The 24135-nt window shown below is 37.1% G+C and overlaps 1 protein-coding gene across 5 annotated transcripts in view; it reads left to right on the top strand.

The window, feature by feature from the left end:
- adgrl2b.1 (adhesion G protein-coupled receptor L2b, tandem duplicate 1) overlaps positions 1–24135 on the top strand; it is a 130372-nt gene that overhangs the window by 10624 nt on the left and 95613 nt on the right. For all 5 annotated transcript variants that reach the window (XM_081374127.1, XM_081374125.1, XM_081374126.1 and 2 more), the window contains exon 2: positions 12404–12604. In XM_081374127.1, coding sequence (XP_081230253.1) covers positions 12529–12604 — 76 coding nt within the window. In that variant the 5' untranslated portion in view covers positions 12404–12528. The remainder of the gene's footprint in view (positions 1–12403; positions 12605–24135) is intronic.

Here is a 24135-nt window from a genome sequence, read left to right as displayed (position 1 = left end):
CCACACACACACCTACACACACAAACACACACACAGAGAGAGAGAAAAGAACTGGTAAGACTGAAACAGCAAATTTTGCCCCAAACTATATAAAAATGATATAATCATAATAACTCCAAAACTATAGCAAGGAGAGTCAAAAGGTAGGTATCGTTTGAAAGAACTCTTTTTAAATTTTTTGAAAATATAAATTACATTACATTTGGACATTGTCCTGCCAAGAAACAGCAGATAAAAGACAATATATATATATATAATTTTTATTATGATTTTGCATATCTTTCTTATTTGTCATGGAATAACTCAGGAAGGAAATAAGGTAGGAGGAAAATTCTTTTTTTAGTGAAGTCCCCCTACATGTTAGCTGCATCTGGATAAAAAAATAATAATTTTTGGACAAAGGAATAAAAAGTTACAGCATTTGGAAAAGAGATAGCCTTTTTGTACAGTCTTTGACACCCCCTCATGGGCAATTTTTTCTTCATGAAGAATATCTTGTCATAAAAGCAATAGATTATGTTAATTTTGGGCTCATTTTAATTGTAATAATATGCTGTAAAAAATGAAGTGCCATTTTCAATTATCTGAGAATGTTTCATGAGCTGTATGATGTTTTTGACACATTGCAGTACATTATTTTATAGATTATGAAAAAAAAGAAATTCTATTTATCAGCAAATAACTCAGCAATACTTAAGAGTTTTTCAAAGTGGATACATTCACTGTAAAGTTCAGACTCTAAGCTTTCAAATGACATCAACTTTGTGTTTATCAAGGCAAGATTTTTTAAAAATATGGTAAAGAATATTTTCGCAGCTAGGTGGCGCCTGCTGGCGGTACACTCGGTTTTAGAGGGATTACTCAGCACTCGTTAGGAGTTAATAAATGTAGATGCATTAAAAAGCTGAGATCCTAAGCTTTAAAATGATATATAATTTGTGTTGTTCCATTCAGTGGTTGCTTAGTAATCATTTTTTTTCTTTCCGAATGGGAATAAATCAAATAAATAAATAAAAAAGCTATAGGCCGCCTATGGGCGGTTATAGGACATGACACAAATTAATAGATTTTGAAGCCACTAGATGGCGCTCTTCTCAGTTGAAATTTTTTTTTTTTTAGGCCTGCACTCTATTTTGATGTGAAATGTTGCATTTATTGAAAAATAAAAAAAAATAAAAAAAAATAATATATTAATTCTAATGGAAAAAATAGCTCATAAAAATTATATAATTAATGCAAAATATCATAAAAAATTCCAAAAATTCTAAATAATAATCAGAAAACATTATAGAACAAAAATATATTTGATTGGTTATTCTGGGAAAAAGTAAAGTAAGATTTTAAGGCTTCGCCCGTTTTCGGGCGGGAGGAAGCTAAGTGTGACTATAATACGAAGAAGCCCAGAGGGTTAAAAGATAATTGCGACTTTTTAATCTCACAATTGTGAGTTTACATCTCGCAATTCTGACTTTATTTCTCAGAATTGCGAGATATAAAGTCAGAATTGCGATATATAAAGTCAGAATTGCGTGAAATAATGTCAGAATTCTGACTTTTTTTCTTGCAATTGCGACTTTATTTCACGCAATTCTGACTTTATTATACGCAATTGGGAGATATAAAGTCAGAATTGCGAGATATGAAGTCGAATAGATATGAACTATTCTGAGGTAAAAAAAAAAAAGTCCCGTCTTTTTTTTCCTTAGAGACTTTATATCTCACAATTGTGAGAAAAGATGTCAGAATTGCAAGATATAAACTCACAATTATGTGTTATAAAGTCAGAATTGCGTGATATAAAGTCGCAATTGTGAGAAAAAAAGTCAGAATTCTGACTTTATAAGATGCAATTGCGACCTTATTTCACGCAATTCTGACTTTATATCTCGCAATTCTGACTTTATAAGACGCAATTGCGACCTTATTTCACGCAATTCTAACTTTATATCTCGCAATTCTGACTTTATAAGACGCAATTGCGACTTTATTTCACGCAATTCTGACTTTATATCTCGCAATTCTGAGAAATAAAGTCAGAATTGCGAGATGTACGCTCGCTATTGTGAGATAAAAAGTCACAATTATCTTTTAAAATGTTTTATTCTGTGGCGGAAACAAGCTTCCATACAAAATAGTGTCTTTGATGAAAAGTTCAACTTTTCAGACAGTCGCAACACTTTATCATAAAGGCCTCAGCAACTGAACGTTTGATCAGCTCCGTGAAATGGGGAAATTATAGTAACATTTATTTTTTTATGGATTATTTGCTGTGAAACAAATAATATATAGTATGTGGACCTTTAGGGTCACTACTCTTACTTGCTTTTGCAGTCGAGGAGTATTTTTTATTTTGGTGTAGTGAATCTTATCGAACAAATGAACACAATCACGGCTTTTTTACCCTAGCGGTCCAGCATTACGACTGCGTTAGACATCTCTCAGGAAGGCGTTTTGTTGTCGTTGTTGTCAGTATGGTGCTTTTTCTTAAAAATGTAGGCTGTGCTCTTATCACTGCCACCTTTATCATGTCAAATTCTGTCAATGAAATGTTTAAGGGTTTATTTTATGTAGTTGTTCACAGTAACCTGTTTTCCTCCAGAAGATACCCCCTCGGCTTGCATTGCTCAAGCTGGAAAAGCTCTTAAATCGCTGCTTACAGTTGTGAAACAGGTTCATTTCACTTCGCAACTCTTCAGCTGAGAGTCATTGAGTCATTTTAATTGCTCTGCAAATGAATTTCACCTGTCTTGGTTGCAGAACTGATGCTTTAAACGTTCATGGGTTTCTTATGAAAGAAAGGTCTGCTACACTAAATATAAATACGGATCCGGCTAAATATGAATTGTGCTGATTGCTTCCTTTTTTGGTCTGTTTTCCCAGAACAATCCTGCATATATAATGCTCTGTTCCTGACCTGTCACAGACTATACTAAGAACCAAAAAGTAGATAATGCTGCAAATGACCGTGAATCATTGAATGGTTAGTTTTTTGAGTGGGACCAGGCGTGTTTCTCAAACCGCTGCGTTTCCTTGTTCTCTATGCGGTAACTAAGGGATGGGACACGGACACAAGCAGGAATTATGTTCTGGGGGACAGAAGAGGGAAAAGTGGAGGATTGGGCCAGAAAACGGATTAGACTCCATCCAGCGGCAAGCAGACCCTTCTCTTTTGAAGGGTATCAAAAAAGTTACTTTTGTTCTTTTTATATAAAATACATGGATTCAAAGCCAATGAAGCCGAAGCGACTGTACATTCATCATGATTTTCTTTGCGTTTGAACATTGATAAAAGGAACATTTGAAAGAGTAGTGTCTTCATTATTCATGTGAAATGTAATGCATAAGTGCTTATTCATTCTTAGATGTTAAGAAAGTTCCTCATATCTTCATTCCATACCATGATTTGGTATTTAAGCTCGATGCTAAAATTAGGGATGCACCGAAATGAAAATTCTGAGCCGAAACTGAAACTGAAAATTCTGGATGCTATTGACAAACTGAAACCGTAAATTATTATTACATATTATTTATTTATTTTTGTATAATTGTATTAATATTAGATTATTAATATTGTATTAAATTACTTTTAAATGAAATTCAGTCATTTTAATAATACATGTTAAAAATACAAGCCTGTATATGTATAAATGTATATTTGTTATATTATATTGGGGGAGGCATAGACAGATACATCATAGATAAATACAGTGTTTAACTGTGTCATACAGTGTCATAACAAAGTTACAAATAGAGCAAGGTCTAACTGTAGTGTGTTCAGGTACAGACATGTAATAATTAGGCCTAAATGTCAAATAACACTATTGTGTTCACTGTATAAATGAAGTATAGATTGATCTTTGTTAAAGCCATTGCACAAGCCATTAATCTGGCGTAGTCAACACTGCAACTGGTGCTCCTTCAGTCCCAGTCAAACCAGCGAATCCGGGGTTTGCTTGAAAAAGAACTGGTTTGAACTGAAGTGTGCAGGAGCCGCAAATAAACACTTTCCACTCGAAGTAAACATAATTAGTTTAGTTGTCAGTACAACATAATAATAATAATAATAATATAGCACGTACATTCCTGGACTCTAACAGAGCACCTGTTGTGAAACTGCATCCACTCCAGATAATTGCTTCTTAAATAATTGTGGTTTGTGAATTTAACATGACTGTAATTGGAGAAGCCCGTCAAAAAAATTAAGCAAAATGTTAATGTGCAAATTAACCAATGGCATTTGACGAACAAATTAAGGTTGACTCTCTACATTTATAGATCATAATCAAGTGACCGCATATGTTGGACACAATGATGAACATCACACTGATGTTTTGGATTAGTTAAGTGCTAATGAAAAAAATAAAAAAAATAATAATTTTTACATTTTTTTCGTCTTTGTGAGACTTTTTGGGTCGTATCAATATTATACAGGGCTTGATGCTTTATTTTTCCCAAGAGAACATATGTGCTCCTAAGATTACATTTCAAAAGGTACATTAAAAAAATTCAAAAAGTTCAATGAAATGATCAAATAATGAAAAGAGATAAGATATAAGATATATAAAGATACAGGGAGACTTTTACAAGCAAAGGTACACTAGGTTTTTCAATATTTCTGCTTCAAACTATTTAAATTATGTAATTATAAATATTTATACACACATATACTGTAATAAACAGGTTATTGTGCCAATACTAGTAAAACCTTGAATAGTAATGTTGATGTTCTTTCTGTGACAGGGCAGCACAGACAAAAGTTACAAGAGTTTACATTTAATTAAGTTCTGAAAACAACGTATTACAATATAAACTTCATGAAGTAAACATTGTCATAATTCATCAACAGTAAATCATAAGCAATCTAGTGGCATAAATGCACGGTATTTGTTGATTACGAACTGCTTTGAAAACAGTCTGAAACGCGGATGTGTTTTACTTTGAAACGTCCAGCGCTCATTAATTGAATAAAATCCTAGCCTTTTGAAGTTTAATAATCACTTCAAGTCTTATTGCTATTCCTGTTTTTCATATCCTATCTTAAAATGCAGAATATATTTGTTATTGTGCCTTTCATTGTTGTGACTTTAAATTTCATTTTTTAGACTTTTTAAGAGGGAAGTTTTTAGTTGCACACGTTAAATGCATTAACATACATGTTATAGTTCCACGCATCTCAGTTTAGATGTTATGTCCCTGTCGTGACAGAACATTGTAGCATCCATGTTTGAGAGAGCAAGCGGTGTCCAAAAATGAAAACCACAGCTTGTCGTGTCTTTGTTTAGCTGCGTTTGAGCTTAATTCTGGATGCAGCTTTACATCTCATTTGTGCCTGCTCCGCTTGCTATGCATGCATGTATGCATTCTTTATTTTCTCCCATCTTGGGCCTGGCAATTGAAAATAAATTAACATTCCAGCTCTTTTATGCTGTCCTCCTTTAAGCCTGTCAAGAATACTCGGAGGCGAACCCTGAGAGGTCAAGCGACACTCACTAGTTGTCAATCTTCCCGGTTGACCCGCCCACCCTTTTCTCTTGCTTTTCCATTCTTTTCTGTCCCGTTCATTCAGTTCCAGCCCGTCTTAGAAACCGGGACTCTTGGGCATTCTCTCGGTGTTCTTCTTTCCAGCCTGAGACGGGAAGCTCTGGGATGAATGTCACATTCACAAACGCAGCCATATTTGATCTGAAGTCCTCCTGCCTGCCACCTATTCATTTTAAGAGCATTTCTTTTTGATAAAAATGTCTTATTAATTTAATATGGAAAGTTAATCTAATGGCTAATGGTCCCGAACCGTCAGAATTTGTCCTAGATTCCCAGAAACGTTGCGTTATCATGGTTTGCTGACTCAAAGGGTGTATCTTATCAGAGATTTCCAGCATCTTCGAATGCGGGGTCGAGCAACACTGAATCATTAGGTTTGCATTGTTGGTTTGTCTGGTTTCATGTGCGGAAGTGAATTCCAGATCTCTCCCTCATGCTCAGAAAAAGGCTCAGTCAGGAATGGCGTAAAGCTCTCCAATGCTAATCGCTTAATCCTTTTATTTCAAGTCAGGACAAATCCAGTCTGAAATCTGCCAAACAAAGTGGTGTTTATGGGGATGATAACAGTTGGCTCCTGCGATTAAGCCTCCAGACATAAAGCGAGCATGTTTCTCAGCGGCGTGTGAGGGTTAGCACACACTGATGACGGGAAGTAAAGCATGTTTAGCGGAGCGTCGCCGCACGTCTGCTGTCTGTCGGGATCAGCGGGGTGGGGGATCTTTCCGCTGGTCACGGCCGGGCATAAAAACACTCTGAACTCGTTGATTCGCTCTTTCTTTGGGATGCTTGGAATGCTAATCCCATAATGCAGTGCACTAAATGATTTTCCCACCTGAATGCTCAGTCGGAGATAAGGCTGATTAGCTTTATATGATTAAGTCTTGATTCACCTAATTTAGTGCATTAACGAGAAGTAAAACACATTCAGCCTGAACCCTCTAGAAGGGAATGCTCGATTGTTAAATCATAATCGAGATTATTTTGGCTGATATTGAAATCACTATTATTTAACACCAATATTTGTGGGCGATTTGATGAAACTCTTCTTTCACAATCTTCTTTCACAAGTTATTTTAGACATCTGTGAAATTCACAATTAACAGAATAATTTTGATACTTTAGAAAAAACGAATGCTAGGTTAACTTATTGTCCTGAAACAATGATCATTTCCCGAGGAACGCAAGCTCTCAGCAGGAAGGGGCATTGGAGGAATGCAGCACAATACGGTTGAATTATGTTCATTATGTTGTTTTCATAATTAGTGGAAACCTAGTTAGGGGTGTGTGATGACAAACAAATAACATCGCTATATTCTGGGATTGTGTCGATAGTGATGGTCAGACTCTATTTTTCTGCGTGTGTATTGGCAGCTTTAGGACGTAGACAGCTGACTCTTATAGCTTTTGTTATTCTTCGTATTTTGAGAAGTGGTTAGTTCACAGCTGTAACATTACATTTTCCAATAATTTTAAATAGATTTCTACCTTTTATCTGCATTTTTACCTTTATAAGGGCATACAGTATATTACTTTTTTTTTCTTACCTAATTACATGTAGCCTATGCATCATCTATTATGTCAAATTATTACATTTAATCAATAAGTTTAATCAGAATAATAAGCGACTGTAGGTCTGTTTCTAATCAAATGAAACCAGTATTAACAAAATACATGTTTGCACTGCAGAGGGAACAGAAGTGCATCTGATGACATTTAGATGTGTTTACACAGACTGCTCAACGCCGCTCAGAGGGACAGCAGTGCTGCTACAAATGCAGAAATAATGTTTTATGGGTTTTTTTAAGCATTGAAATGATTTTAAGTTGAGTCATTAATTTAAGCGATTAGTTCAAACGGTTGATCATTTCAGGATCAGGTTCATTTCACAAATCATTATTGAGTGAGTCATTGAATCATTCATTCATCTGATTCATTCAAATGGACTGATTCATTCAGTAACATCGCTGTGTGTGTGTGTGTTGCTCAGATTTAAACCAGTTCTGCCGTGGCTTTGTTTGGAACTATTTTGGTCGGCAAAATAGAGCAAAAATAGGCAAAGTCACTTAATTGTTTTATTAAACTGTTGTATAAAATCAATATTGCATTTGCAATCATGCTGATATCTGGAAAGAAAGCACTATTTGTGTGATTTCTTATATCATATGATATAAATATAGCCTAAAAGACAAATATAGGGACATTTTTACTATATTTTAATGTCAGATTGCACATCGTTAAAACAACGAGGATATTATCGTAGACGATATCGCACATCCCTACCTCTAGATCAGGGGTGGGCAAACTTTTTGGCTCAAGGGCCACACTGGGTTTTAAAATTTGACAGAGGGCCGGCCCAGTAGCAGATTATAAAACACGATCTCATTAAATTGCGTATCTTTATACCACGAATTTAAATTCTCGTGCCATTTATACGCCAAAAATATATTTTTTTTTTTGCGTGCATATGCTGCGCACTGTAAACCCTTTGGTTAGGATTAGGGGTGCAGAGTGCGTGCCTATTACACGCTATTAAAGGGATAGTTCGCCCAAAAATGAAAATTCTGTCATTTACTCACCCTCAAGTTGTTCCTGTATGAATTTCTTTTTTCTGCTGAACACAAAAGAAGATATTTTGAAAAATGTCGGTAACCAAACAGTTGATGGACCCCATTGACTTCCATAGTAGGAAAAAAAATACTATGGAAGTCAATGGAGTCCATCAACTGTTTGGTTTACCCGAGATTTTTCAAAATATCTTCTTTTGTGTTCAGCAGAAAAAAAGAAATTCATACAGGTTTGAAACAACTTGAGGGTGAGTAAATGATGACCGAATTTTCATTTTTGGGCGAACTATCCCTTTAAGTGCGTATCATATGCACGCGAAAACTGCGTTTCATAAGAACTACAATACAATTCGTGGTATTCGCACTTTCATGAGATCGGGCTGGGCAAACACATTTACGTTGTGGCAACGTCTGCGCGAAATTCAACAACTGAGAGACGACATTCTGACAATACATTTTTTTATGCTAGATATCCCCCATTTAGCATGTTATGTTTTGAGGTTAATTTTTAAAAAACGAAAATTTTTAAAAAAACGAAATAAACGAATATACAAATTTATTTTAAGTATAATAAAATAAAACATAAAAAGCAAATGCAGATCAGAACATTTAATGAACAAAACCGGGTTCTGTACATGGCAGACGTCAGGGGAGCGTAGTCGAAAGCCGGGCGATAAAGGTTTTGTAAACGGAATCAGTCAGGAGGATACATCCACAAATCCAGAGTAGCAAAACTAAATAGCAGAAAAATCAAAGGAAAAACTTAACGTGTGCAAGCGGTTACCAAACATTTTTTTCTCTGTGAGTTTTCAAAAAAAGGAAAAAACATTAACGTGCACCAAGTCTATGCGCTTAAGTTGCTGTCTGTTTGGTTTCCATGGTGACGCGTCTAGCTTGTTACGTGACACACCGCAGCCACAACAGCGCTGAATGAATGATGATCTGCTTTTATGTCATTTTTCCTTTTTTTACATTTGTTAGCTATGGCATGAAATATCTGATATTCCGATTGTCAAATATATGCAACGCAATTTATATATAACGCAAAGTATTGCAAGAAAAAGGCTAAATTAATGCGATCTTAAGACAATTTTTTAAATACTCGACGGGCCGGATTAAACAGCCTAACGGGCCGTATGTGGCCCGCGGGCCGTAGTTTGCCCACCCCTGCTCTAGATGCTTCAAAGTTTGCAGTGTTGTTATGCGGTGTTCAATGTCCCCTGCTAATTATTTAACAATAAATGTGCTTGGACAATATGAGTGTTTGATATTTAAAACAACACACAAAAACAATTTTGTGCAATGTCAAAATGTCTTCAGTACATCTGCAAAGGAAAGAACATTTCCTATAGCTGGATTTGTGATGAAACGTAATTAATTTAATTGTCTGCTGTATGCAATGTTTTGTTCCAACTCTTTTTTTGTCTTTTCAACTGCGTCCGCCGAGCGAAGGAAATGTTTTATATGTAGGTTCATTATAAAATAATCAGCGCACTTGATGGCGAGAAAGGCTTTGATGAAACACACTTCAAAGTGCAACTTTCCACAGGATTCTCTACCGATGTGAATGCTGAGCCCGTGCATTATGGAAATGCTCTGAGGAAGATGAAAGTATTGTTTGTGTGCGTGTGTGTGTGTGTGCGCGCGCACAGGTACATGTCAGTGGAAATGAATCTGTAGACAGAGTGAGCGTGACATGTCATCTGTCTTCAGCATTCGACACGGTGTGTTATAAGGACCTTGTACCTTCTGTCATCGCAGGCAGAGCGTCTGTGAATATGAAATAACAGGAAAAAGCAAACGCACACAAAAGAGACCATATAGTTTATCAACTGAACCTGTTGCCATAGTAATTATTATCTACCTCACACAGGGTCAGTGGAGGGGATATGAGAGATCTGTCTGTAATCTTCATAAACACAGTGAAATGTAGATGTAGACTAGGTATGTGAATGCATAGTTCGTATGCAGCTTGTCTTGAAATGCATTGTGCACTGTTGTAGTCACAGATGTATTCAGTGTAGAATTCAAATGGGTCGGGTGTGTGTGTGGTTATGATTAGCTTTATGCTGGAGGTGTGTGAATCTTCACTTCCCTCACGAGTCGATGCGATAACGGGTAACCATTCGATTATAGAACAATATTTCTATTAATAACTACTATTTTAATAATCATAATATATCCAAGTTCTTTTTGTTATTTTATCTTTTGTTATTAAAAATAAGAACATGATGCAAACAAAAAACATTAGAACAAATACAATATAAGAAAGAAACAAGCAGTGAGAAATAATACAGGTATTGAATAATCAAATGTAAAAATAATCACTGCATAGTCTTTAGTGTATTAATTACTAATAGATTGATTATTATTATTAAAACAACAAAAGTTATTCAGTCGAGAGCAGTGAGAGGTTCCCTTAAGACCACATGCACAGATCTAATGTAATGTTACACTTACACTTCAGATTTGAAAGTGTTGACGTGAATAGTCACCAAGACAGATATTTTGAAATAAAAATGTTTATCTAAAAAAATAAATAAAATAAATAAAAATAAATCTGAATTCGGGATCGCACGCTGTCTGAGAGTGGCGTCTCTCTGGTCGAATGATGCGTTGATATATTTTCCGTGGCTTATTGCGCTTAAGAACTGTTATTAACATCAAACACGTCCAGCACTTTATTTTCTCATTCATGCATGTTTTTTTTTTTTTATAATCCAAAACATCCGACGCTCGTGCTTTGCTTCCGGAGGACATGCACAACATTTTTATTAGTAGGCTATATAATAAGAGTAGCCTACTTCATTTACAATAAAACAGGACATTAATATGTATGATAGCCCTATTTAATAATATTTTTTAATTCATCAAGGCAGAATCGTTCATAAAAACGATTATATTCCACAGCTGTACTTTATGCTATCTTGCGACGGCATATTTACACTGAATTATTTTTACACTGGCATATTGGATGCACCGATGCCATTTTTTCAGAATCGATCCGATACCAAAAATTCTGAGTATCGACCGATACCGATCCAATACCAGCGCAGATTTTTTTTTTAATCAAGTAGAATTTCTATAACTCTGATAATCACTATTTTGTGTGTTAAACACAATCTACTTAATACAGACAGCTTCATTATAAATAAAAACAACAACAACAAAAAATATATGATCATAATCTGACATAAATGCTATTATAAACAACTAGATAATTATATAAAATCTGAACATTTTGTGCAAAAAACGTTTAGTGGGGAACAAATAAGAGACAATAAGTATAACACTAAATCTGGTAAAACTTAACACATTGCTCTTTGTATTGTTGTAAAATACATTCATGAAAAACAAGATAACAAAATCAAAAATATCAATTATTTTATATATAGCCTACTATAAAACTGAGACATTTTTTTAAATGTATAGCACAGCTGTTTAATGAGGTAGCAACATATGATAGATAGGACAGAACAAGAACGGCTATTATTAATCTTTCATTGCTTTACTGTATTATGATATGAAAGGCTCCAGTGCGGCACAGAGCGCTTATGCGCATCCCGAGCGCAGAACGATGCGCTTGAAGCAACACGAGTCGCAGCGCGTCGAGTCCGCATTGAAAAGTTTAAAGCACAAAGAAAATACATATTGATGTGTAGTGTATTATACAGTATCTATCTATGCAATAGTTTATTCAGCATTTTCTTTTAACAGTTTTAAATGTTAGTAACTGTGCGCGTAATAGTGCAAATAGTGCTCTGACTTTACTCCAGTGTTGTGATCAAACACATACACCCGGTAGAAAGTAACATGATTAAGTTACAGCAAGATAAAGTTGTTTTATGCGAAACCATAGACCTTTATCTACAGATCAAGTATAATAATAGTAACATTGAATCATCGCGGAGAGCGTTTCATCGTGTTATCGGGAGCTGTAAGTTAACAGTGGAGAATATGAGGAAAATAATCACCGTTCAAGCAGGAAAACCTGTTCTAGTAGAGCCTGAAAACATACATTGGCCATCATTATTAGCAATAACATTCAAAGAATCATTGGGTTGACAGTATCAACATGAAATATAATTAGGCGAGGTATACATTACATCAATCTGTTATAAATGGCCTGTGCAAATCTATATCAGGTGTCAGCAAAGCTTCTACTGTTTCAGAGGAAATCCGAGCTCAACATTTGTGATGTAGTGTTCAGCGTGGTGTAAATTGAAATAGCTTGATGTCGACAGTGATATGATTCCCCATTTACAACACTAATTTTTCTTTCTTCCTTGTGCTTTCAGATGGAGAATGAATGGTGAAAGGTGGAGAACAGATTGCTGATGTCCACGTGACCTGCATACTGTCTAGATCTTCTTTACAATCCAAACTATTGTCCAGCATCTGGAGTTTGTCTTGAATAACCAAAATGGCTCCGTCACTGTGGAAACGTCCCCTCGTGCATGGACTTCTGTTTACTGTGATCTGTTTACAATCTTCAGAAGGTAAGAGCATCTCCTGTTGTCTTGTGTGCAATGGTTTATGGTTCTGAGTGTAGACACGTCATCACAAAGTGACTTTTTTAGAGATGTCCGTGAACGTGGAATACTTTTCTAGCGCACTGTGTTGGTGTTAGTTTGCTAATTTACATAGTTCTGCTTTGATTCTGTGTGTTATTTGATAGCCCAGCACAGTGTTGTTGTCTATAGTCAAACTGTATAAATGTAATGCTACCAGTCTTCCCCTAGTGCCGAGCACAAACTCAATCCAGTACCCGCTTTCAGACTAGACCTGTTGACTAGTCAACTATATGATACTGCTGCTGGTAGCTGACATTGGAAATACTAGTCGTTTACATTGAATCTTCTTTGGACATTTATATATTTTTTTTACTGTAATGGGGAAAAAAAGTACATTTGTAAAATACGATTGTAAGAATACATCAGGTTTGATTTTGCTATACAGAATTTCTTTTTTGACCAGACAGGATGATACTCATTGCACAAAATCATTCTTAAAAAAATACTTTATTTTTATGCAAAACAATGTCTTAGATTTTAAGGTGATATTAATTAATTTTCAGATTTTGGATCGTTAGCCAATTTCCCAATACAGTTGCTCCTTTTTCTGCCCAACATTTCCTGATTATCTCTATTATATTGTACCATATTATGCATAAAATTGGCAAAGCCAATAATGAAAAGCTTCAGAATCCAGTGTTTGTATCTGTTAGCATGGCAGTCGAGACATTCACTGGATTTGAAGATTGGACAGACTCGAGTCCAAGAGTGAAATCAGCACTGTGCGTATTGTCCAGTGGACTGACTCTTCTCAATCTCATAGTCCCATTGTTTTGGTCTTGGATGAGTCCGGTTTGGTGAAGGCTGTTCGTTCCACTACCAGAAACGCCCATCTGTGAAACTCTTTGTGTTTAGTTTAGCTCTTGATAGCTCACGTCTGTTGGGTGTATGTGACACGGCTTTCATGAATTAGCTCTGCATTGCCTTGGGGAAAGTGTCCACAAACACAAAGAAGATATGAGTTATCAATCTTACACACGGCGTCGACTCAATACCAGTCTTCCGTTAACAAGAAAAGCTTCTCAAAACAACATGCCTTTGCCTTTCTGATCTGGATTTTGTGCCATAGTAAATAGATCGTACATTGATTCTCTAGGAATGTCTTGCTTGTCTAACCTTCAAGAAGTTGAGAGGTTCTTTCCTCCTTAAAATGCACCGCTTTGATCAGCCAACACAGTTAATTATGTTTTGATTTTAGTTTATCTTTTATAACTTTGGGAATTGGGAGATTTGTATCTGCAGGCAGCTTTTGTTTGTTTTCATGCATCTCCTAGCAACAAGGCGCATATGTCTGTGTGAGTTTGTTTTGATCTGAAGTTGAACGACTTATGAAATTATGAGAAGCTTAAAAAATAGCTAACTTTTACAATTTTTTCACACCATTAACCCCCAGCTGAGGGCTCGTTTGATTTATCTGTAGAGTTCTCAAGCAGACAAAATGGCGCAATTAAAAGTTGGTGCAATTATTCTGTCATCATTTACTCACCCTCAAGTTGCTCCAAACCTGTGTGAATTTTTTTCTCCTGATGAACACAAAAGAAGATATTTTTGGAGAATATGTGTAATCAAACCGTTGACGGGTCCCATTGACTTCTATAGTATTGGGAAAAAATAGGGTTGCTCGATGTATCAGCCACCGTATCGGCTGATATATGTTCGTTTTTGATGTTATTGTTATCGTGTTATTGTTTGATGTTATTGTTAATATATGGCCGATATATTAAAGCCGATAAATAATGTATTATTTCCTTCACAGGGCTCCAGACTAACTTTTTTTATTAGGAGCGCTGTAGCCCCTGACTTAAAATTTTAGGAGCACAAGCAGAAAATTTAGGGGCGCACCTTAAATCATCTTACAATGCAATTATTCACATTTTCCCCCAAAATAACTGTATTACTGACAAATGCTTTGATAATAAATAGCCTTAACGTACAGAAAGTATGGTGCAGTTTTATTTTAAGATCACAGGCTCCAGACTAACATTTGAGGGCAGCGGCACTAAGTTCTACAGAAAGTATTTGGTAGCACTGTGGGATGACAAAGCACTGAGCTTAATTTGAGGTGTATAGATAAAGTTAACTTTAATTATTATCATTCATAATGTCTTAATAATTCAAAAGCAAAATGAGTGACAAAATAGATATTAGGGAGTGAAAATAGCCAATAAGCGTCCTCTGCAGCTATGTTTACAATAGTAATTTAATATTTTTTTCTTTTCTTTTTTTAAATAAGTGTGAGTTTTCCTACTTCTTGAAACTTTTAGTTTTATAAATAGGGACAATCTTTAAAGGATGAACAAAAAATGTTTTGGTCAACACATTAAAAATAACATTTAAATATGATATTATAGTTTTGAAGTGCTGGAAAAAGATGTGTAGGCTACTGTTATAACCACGATATACCATAGTTACAGTAAGTGGTGTTACTACATTAAATCCAAGATGAATGTTGCTGATCTGTGGACCTAAAGCCTTCTATAACTTGTTCGTTCATGGCACATGTTTCTCCTGGTTTCCACGTCAGCGCTGTTTGATCTGATATATGGTTTATAACAGAGAATTCTGCGTCAAATCTGAATGTTTCTCACTGGATCTCGCAGCAATGTTATTAATTCTGTCGCGAACTCAATGGATTTCTTCACTGGATCTCCACGATGTAACTGTTTCGCGTGATCGCGATCGGCCCGCGACTGGCGAGCAGTAGCGTAGCCAGGAATCACAATGTGGGTGGGCCCAGAGAAAATCAGGTGGGCACAGCCTAAAATGCATCTGTTATCAAAATAGGCCAACACAACTACACCTGCTTGAATACACCACAGTTTAATCAGAGCACAAGCATGCAAGTCATCATAAGCAGTGTTAATAAAGAACAGAACGATAAGAACAGCATTTCCACTGCGCGCGGCCAGGCCACACCACACACACACGCGCATCTGACAGATGCGAAACAACATCATCAAATCAGCAGCAGGACAGTAGTGGACAGTGTGTAAAAACCAAAAACAATGCTTGGTCATAGTCTGGCTCAGCGGCCACATAAACCACGTTATATAAACAACATTGACTAGGCAACTACATAAACGTAGATTGGCTTACTTTTGATGACTAGCTTATAACAGGAGACGACGGGGCTGGGGGTCGCACACAGTTTTAAATTCGAACACATTATTCTCTGAGTGTAGTGTACACTACACACACCGGCGGTGTCTGTCCGCTGCGCCCAGCAACGGCTCACGGCGCTGATCCACTTGTCCGTGCGACACTTCTGTCGCGCCGCGCTCCACTATATTCCTATGGGTGACGTCAAGCGACTTTGTCGCGCCCGCAAAGCATTCCGGGAAGGCGGCGCTTCATTTGAAAAAATGCTGCGCGTCAAAAAGCTGGCCGATGCCCATCTTTATGCAAATGAATTCCGTCAGACGCGACGCGTCTATCCAATAGAAGTAGAGCATATGGAGACGGAGGGAAGTCTCTCGCAGGTCCTCTGTTCTGATACGCTACATTTCCCGCTGGGTCAAAACCACGCCCATAGCGGTAAACCCCCATCAACGTACCAATGTGGGGAGGCGTCGCGACACCACGCGACAGTCGTGTCGGACAAGTGGATCGGGTCCGTCAGGACCTTGTTCAAAATCCTGCCGCGCCACAGAGCGCTATTTACATAGTTTTATATTAAATTTACATTTATTTGTCTCAAATCGTAGTTAATGAATCTGACTTCACCCTGGGCTGCAATATACGTTTAGTTTTATATTCATGTACAGAAATCAGCTGCTTGAATTAAATTTGCTGACATTATCGGATTTTCAGGTGAGAGTTGTCCTAGACGCGGCGCTGCGCGTCCAGTGTGCGACCCCCTTAAGAGTTGAACACTGCAATGATTTCGTTATAGTCCAACGATTCAGTCAATTCTCCTGAACATCTGCATTATCTTCCTCCTGTGGTGGCTGGTGGCCGTGGTCTTTTTGACACAAACTTGTTGCTCTGTTTCATTTTAGTTCCTTAGCTAAACTTCAGTGTCCCTCTGTGAAATGTGCTCGTCGTTGTGAAGGGGGGATGGGCTGTTCGCAATCATCCGAGTCTGCGCGCTACGCGGGCATTTCGTCATCACCATGACAACCAAACAAGAATCAAGAAACATTAAGATTTATTTTTATAGGTCAAAATTGTTATAATCGCAACATAATTTCCTAGGCTACCTTGTGAGGCCACTGAGTGACTAGATGGGCCTGACTGACAGGTGGGTGGGCCCAGGCCCACCCAGGCCCACCCGTAGCTACGCGAGTGCTGGCGAGAGAAGCTCTGCGCTGTCTATTATTGGTTCGAACTATTAAACGGTCTATGAAGTAGAAATGAGTAGCGCAGCGCAGCGCAGTTTTTTTCATTTTATTTAATAACATGTCACGGAATACTCTGCTTGAGGCTGAGATGCGTTTTGTGTTTAAACTGCGAAGTGCCTGCAAACTTCTATTTCCCCGCAGTTCTGGGGTAGCGACTGCAACATTCGCAGCTCATGGAGTTCGTCACCTTACTTACAGTACCTCAACCAGCTGAATTTTCGTAGCCAGTCTTCCCGAAAATAGTGGGTTCAGGCCTTTATCATCATCCGACCGACTGTGTCTGTCCCATAGACTGTAAAAAAATAGGTCTGTCCGTGACATTGATATTTGTCTCCGTCTCCTTCCCACAGACGTTTAACTTACGCGCGCTCGCTTATCTCTAGGACCCTCCCCCTCCACACATTAGCCAGTTACAGTGGCCATTCCCTATTCTTCTCACACTCATTGGCCTGCTACACATTCCGGATTCTTTGACGCGCCCCTTCCACGTTTAACGTAAAAAAAATAATAATTACTGGTCGCACATGTGCGACTGGATGTAAAATTCAGTCGCACATTCTCAAATTTTGGTCGCAAAATGCGACCATTTGGTCGCAGTCTGGAGCCCTGCTTCAGTCGAGACACTTCAGATGCCACTGTTCAACATAATGGGTTTAAATTGCTTGAAACATGATTGGAATCACTTGAAAAAAGTAAATACAGTTCAGTGCAAGTCTGTCATATAGGCTACATAGAATTATTACGGAAACATCCTTATAATTGTGTGCTTGGGACGTGGCTTTTAATGCTGAAACTTTTGTTTTTGTAATCAGGCTCTCAAAATTATATAAAAAATTGGATTTAGATTAATGGGCCAACATATCGATTATCGGCTTTCAAATATAAAGAATTATCGGTTATCGGTATCGGCCAAAATTTTCATAATGGTGCATCCCTAGAAAAAAATTCTATGGAAGTCAATGGCTAACGCCAACTGTTTGATTACTCATATTCTTCAAAATATCATCTTTTGTGTTCAACAGAAGAAAGAAACCCATACAGGTTTGTGGGAGAGTATCCCTTTAAATGCACCACAAGCATGCTTTTATTTTATTCTTCACTATAATGCTGTAGGAAGGGAATGAGTTCATTTTATTTAACAATGGTTTGTTCCAGTTATTAGGGGTGGGAAAATGTGTATTTAAGCCAGTTGTCTCTAGAAGGGAAAGAGCACTACTAGTGAACGGATTGCGTTTTGAGTGGAAAGAAACAAGGTGACTGCCAGAGAGGGCTAAAATAGTCACTTTTAATACACTTTCTACAGTGTCTGACATTGTTCCATTTCATCTTGAATTATTAGGGATCATTTTAAAAGTTTGCGCATAATTTGGTGTACTTATCAAACTGACTAATCGAACTACAGTAAGCCTGAACAATTAGTTTTAAAGCCTTCTCATTTCCTGGAACACGTCCAGTAATTGTAAATTCTACCTCTGTGTTATGAAGAGCCTTATTATAGATTACTTCTGTAATCCTTTGGGGATTATGAGTATATGCTTCATTATGAATCAGCTCCCTGCTGGAAAAACCCGCTTTACATGTGATTGCCTGTGATGCAAGGTCAGCTGGCCTATTAATATAGATTTTAGCTGTACATTAATCAGGATTACTTGAGATTAATCACACCTAACAATTCACTTTTTACCCATAAGATTCAATATGCATTGAATATCCAAGTTAAGTATTATTTTTTTATTTAATTTTTTTTATTTCTGAGGTGAAACCCATTTTTTACATTTAACAGTGTTTTTGTTGACCATTTATTAACTTATTTAGAACATGATGAAAGCTCATAGCTTTTAATCTAAATCAACTTTACAATTGTCACAAACCCATTGCAAAAATAGTTAGTGTTGCCTTTTTTTAGAGCCAAATAACATCATATGTCATTTCTCTCTCTCCAAACAGAGCCTATTTGAAGCAGTAATTTTATTGCTAGATAAGTAATAGGCACTAAATATATAAAAGCACTTAGTATTTTTATTTCTATGATCGACTCAATACGGCATCATTATTGAAGGCATGGATACTTCTACATCTGCATTCAGAGCAGTGATTCTTTGTCCATGGAAGCAAAGATTGGTTTCGGTTGATTTTGTGGCTGAACGAACCTTCATTTGAGGTTGAGGCCAGTGTTGGTCTGGTTTTTATCTGTGCGCACGACAGCTGGAGGGAAAGATCAAGAACTGAGTTCCAGCAAACCACGGCTGGACTTCAAACCCTACAAGCCCTCCTCCCTGGACAATGCATTATATCACTGTACGCTTGAGCAAAACCCTTCCCTGGTTTATGAGGCCCGAATCATTGCACACAGCCTGTAGCCATTCTCTGGCAGTCCTGAGGGGAAAAGAGGCCTGCCATGATTTATAGTCCAATACGACAGACCAGTGTCTCCAACAACGACACACTGGCTTCTAAACTGACAAACTTAACAATTTAAAAAAATACAGTAATGCTTGAAGTGCTTCAGATCAGGACGCTTTTAACAGTGAGAATGCCTAAATAGGGTATCTGGACTAAATGGGTTTATCTTGAATCTTCGCAAGTAAAAATCAGTTTTCAGGTTAAAACCAACCAAGGTTGAAGCAATGTCGCATAACATGCGAGGACATGTTTATGTCATTTAGGTTGTGAGAGTTTCTTCACATTATTCATGAGAGGAAATGCTTCATCTAATCTCCTCTCTGCATCATGCATGAGGTCAGATCACAGACCACTGTAGTTTCAGCTCCGCTCATTCACCTCTGTGCTCATAACACAATACACATTCACTGAACACTATTTGCAGATATAATCTAAACATGCTGGCTTAAAAACAACCCAACTTGAATCTTTTTGGGGGCAAACTCAGGGAACCAATAGGTTGGGGATAAGTGTTCAACAGTTGTTTAAAAATTATAATACAGCTGGGTAAAAACGAATCAAAAATAGCTAGAAATAGACACAAATGGGCAAAAGTAAAAACAACGGACATAAATGTTAAAGCAAATCAACAGTTATGCAATGCAATGCAAAATATTACATTCAAGACCAAATTTGTGACCCTGGCCCACATGGAAGCTGAATAAATATTCTTTCCATTGATGTGTGGTTTGTTAGAATGGGACAATATTTGGCCGAGATACAACTATTGTAAATCTGGAATCTGAGGGTGCAAAAAAATAAAAACATTGAGAAAATCTCCTTTAAAGTTGTCCATTTATGTTGGCGATTGTGCTGCATTCACTCACAAAAATAAATGTTTTATATATTTACGGTCAGAAATTTACAAAATATCTTCATGGAACATGATCTTTACTTAATATCCTAATGATTTTTGGCATAAAAGAAAATGTATAATTTTGACCCATACAATGTATGGTATGCTATTGCCACAAATATACCTGTGCGACATGTGACTGTGATCCAGGGTCACATTTGTCCTCTGAAAATAGTCCCAATATCAAATCTCATTAGATTTTTTTTTTCATGATAGTTGCAAAGTATTATGTCTTTAAATGCTAAAACAGAAAAGATGCTTGACTGTTTGTTGTCAAAAGGTGATATATTAAAAATACAGCCACTGGTTTCTCTGGCTGGATCGTAATGTCGATTCATCCCTGTGTAACAGGTCTGTTGTGGATCAGTCACAGTCTGGAACGCCGCTCTGTCTGTCAGGGTTTCGTTTTGCCCTTCAGTTCCTTCAGAAGCGCTACTGCACACATTGTTCATATTACTGTCATTTCCAGTGGTGGACTGTGTCTTTACTTTGTTTCTGTACTTCACTGCAAATTTGAAATACTATTCTGAGTATTTTTCTTTTGGAAAACTTTAACTACATTCCAAAGTATGATACTTTTTATTCCACAAAAAAGTCCCCTGTGGTGAAAATCCAGCTTTTAATGTTGTTTATATGTCTATGTGGTGTTTTTAATCTGCTTTAAGACAAACCATGTGTAAATTCATAAGTCGACAGCATTGCTGAGTATTTCCTCCTTAAAACTGCAGTGAACCAAAGACAGTCTCAAAAACACGATTGGAAATTGCTGGTGTTTCTGACGTCACAAACTACCTTGTAACCAATCAGATCAACGTGTGATCGTCAACCAGTGGATCTCTGAGCTGAGTGAGTGAGTGGAGGCGGGGCTCATTTGCATATTCATAGAACTGCGCATACTAAATGAGACAAGGGTGTCGAGTTACATTCAAGAACTTTTAAATGTAATTTTGGTGATCAAAGATGATTTTTTAGGGATACAATTGACTACAGAGGGACTTAAAAAATATATGTTACTTATGTTTTCAAACTGCAGCTGATTAATTTTTTTAATGAACCCGTTGAATTAGTTAACAATTGCGAATTGAACTGATATGCCAACAACTCCCGGATTCATTTCTCTGGTCAGAGCGAGTCTCCAGTGAACATCCGGCTCTCGAATTTTAGCGTTGACTATTGTAAATTCAAATCATATTTAGGTCATAGCTGTCAGTTGTTTGTGAACTGAATCTGCTTTTAATGCAGTGTCTGAAATATTTTAATGTTCAGCACACAAAAACATTTGTGTCACTATCTGTATGGATTTGGCCACTGGTACCCGAGCGCTTCACATCGCGAGTGAGCTCCTGAGAAAGATTACTGCATCGAAAAGACACACTGCTTATGTGATGCAAACGTCAAAATGTCATGGTTTATGAAAAAAAAAAAAAAAAAAAAAAATGGCACTATGGTAAAAGTGCTTTAAGTTCATAACATAGCATTGTGCAAGGAATACATCTTTATCAATCATTAATCTGCCCCTATAATCATATTTTGTGTGAAAATGAATAAAAGTTGTTGGTGTTTAAGTGCCTCTAATGTTCATTCCAGCTGGAAAGTATTTTGCAGAAATGTAGGTATGGCGTGTTTTTCCAACGAGACTTGGTTGAAATATAAAAAACATGATTTAAAATAACACACGTTAGCCTATAACCTCGTTCATCTCTCCTCGCTGCTGTAGCAGTTTCAAATGTTATAACTAGTATGTTTGTGTAGCATTTTCCCCCTTTATACTAACACGTTTTGTACCACGTAACATCTGATATTTTAAATACTAATAATGCATAATGTCACACTGAGCTCTCTAACCTATTTAAGCTCTATCTTATCTGTGTGACTGGCACATTAAACCCCTCGCTCCTCTAATATATATATGTTTTTGAGCAAGAGTTGGTGAAAATACTAAAATATAAATGGGAAAGAATACATTTTAAGAAAGGATCTCAAACAACTCCCTCTGTGCCGCTGGTGAACCTGCAACAGTGTTGGAGTCGTTTTCTTTATTATGGTTTTATTAATACTTTTGAATTGGCTTTTATTTGTATCATTTAAGGCTTCCTGTTAAGTTTAGTTATGTACTTTATTTGTCATTTTTATTTTAACATTGCTATTTAGGTTTAATTTATTTTTATTGCAGTTCTATTTTTTGTTTATTTTCAGTTAATAATTTTAGTGTTCCAGCTTAAACTTATTTTTGCCAAAGCAACATTTCTAATTTTCATTTATTTAAAAAAATGTTTTAATTAATTTTTTTATTTATTTCAATGAACAGAAATGTTATTAATAGTTTTATTATTAGTTAATGATAATAACCCTGACCTCCAGCCCTGATATTCGTGACCCAAACCATGATGTGAGTCACTGTGTTGGGATTTTCTGGAAGTTTCTTTGTTTTTTGTTTTCAATTCTTCCTCGAACAACAGCAGAATTTAGTGTTCAAATTGTTTGGAAGAAACCAGCCTTAAAAAGACCCCCCCCCACCCCACCCCAATCCATCCAAATTCCTTTTGTAAAATACAGTACAATACAGTAAGCCCTGTATATTGGATTACAGGCACTTAAGAGCAGTTTGCACATTTCCCTTTTCTCCTGAAGACTCTTGGCGGCCAGTAATAAGGGAACAAAATCACAAAAAAAGACAAGTAGGCTGGAGAAGTTCCTGCTGGGTCTACTGTGGGACTCCTCAAACTTTTCTTAAGATGACACCACCCGTTCCCCCCCTCCACCCGCTTTCCCTCGGAGGAATCCCCCGTGGAGCCCGGAGTCTGGGACACAATGGGGGCTGGTCGAGGGGGAGTGTGTTGGATTTGCATGCAGCTGTTTGCTGTTCCTAAAGCTACAAAGGCCAATACTATTTGCATTAATAGAGGTTGACAGGCAGCGGCCAGCGCAGGAATCCTGCTGGAACCAGCCCTCACACTCGCGCGCTTTGGGTTTCTGCCCATATGGGCACTGGGCTGGGATCTTTCCTAGAGGAAAGCTGGAATGGATTGAAAATGTTAACAAAAAACGGTCTAGGCATTTGGATGAGTTGCACATGCCAGTGTTAGTTTTTTACTGGTTAGTCTAGATAACTGGAGTGACGTGTTTGACATGTCCTGGTTTAGTTATCTATTACCATGAAATCTCTGAATTAAAAGTATCTTCCTTGTATGACTTATGGTTGAGTTTTTAAATGGCGATAGTCTGAGGTATAGTGTGACGTTAATTTTCAAGGATGTTGATGGAAGTGATGCAACCAAAAATATTAGGGTGAAATCATTGACCAAAACAGTGACGTTTAATTTAGGCTCTTCTCCAATGCTGTTTTGATCTGACATAGCTGTGTTTTCATTACAGATTTGCGCAAAACCTTTGCGATATTTTTTAAATGTCGTTAAAAACCGATTGTGAAATGACGGCGTTTCCATCAACCGATGTTATTCGACAAAAACGTCCTTTTTTCCTCTCCCGATAATGGTGTTGGTGGGTTTACGTATATCTCAGTCACCGCACTAGCCATTATGTTTATTGGAAGGAGACGTAGGCGTGTTTCCAAGCATTAATGGCGAGGAAAGATCTTTATACTGGGAGCGGCTCATATGAGGAGTTTCTGGTGTTTCTCCCTCATTTCTGCTTCAAGATCTTGAAATAAATTGTGGCATTTCTTTGTTGTTTAGAATCCAGCATTCCCGCAATTCTTGTACTTTATGAGTTTAACAAAGTCTCGTCTTCTGTCCAAACACACCGCGTCATCTTTAAAGAGTGATCGACTGTTAAGTGCGTCAGGTGACCTGTAAATG

The sequence above is a fragment of the Scardinius erythrophthalmus genome, assembly GCF_964197995.2.
Source record: "Scardinius erythrophthalmus genome assembly, chromosome: 9".
NCBI lineage: Eukaryota > Metazoa > Chordata > Actinopteri > Cypriniformes > Leuciscidae > Scardinius > Scardinius erythrophthalmus.
The sequence above is the reverse complement of the archived record's forward strand: the minus strand, read 5'-3'. Positions and strand labels throughout refer to the sequence as shown.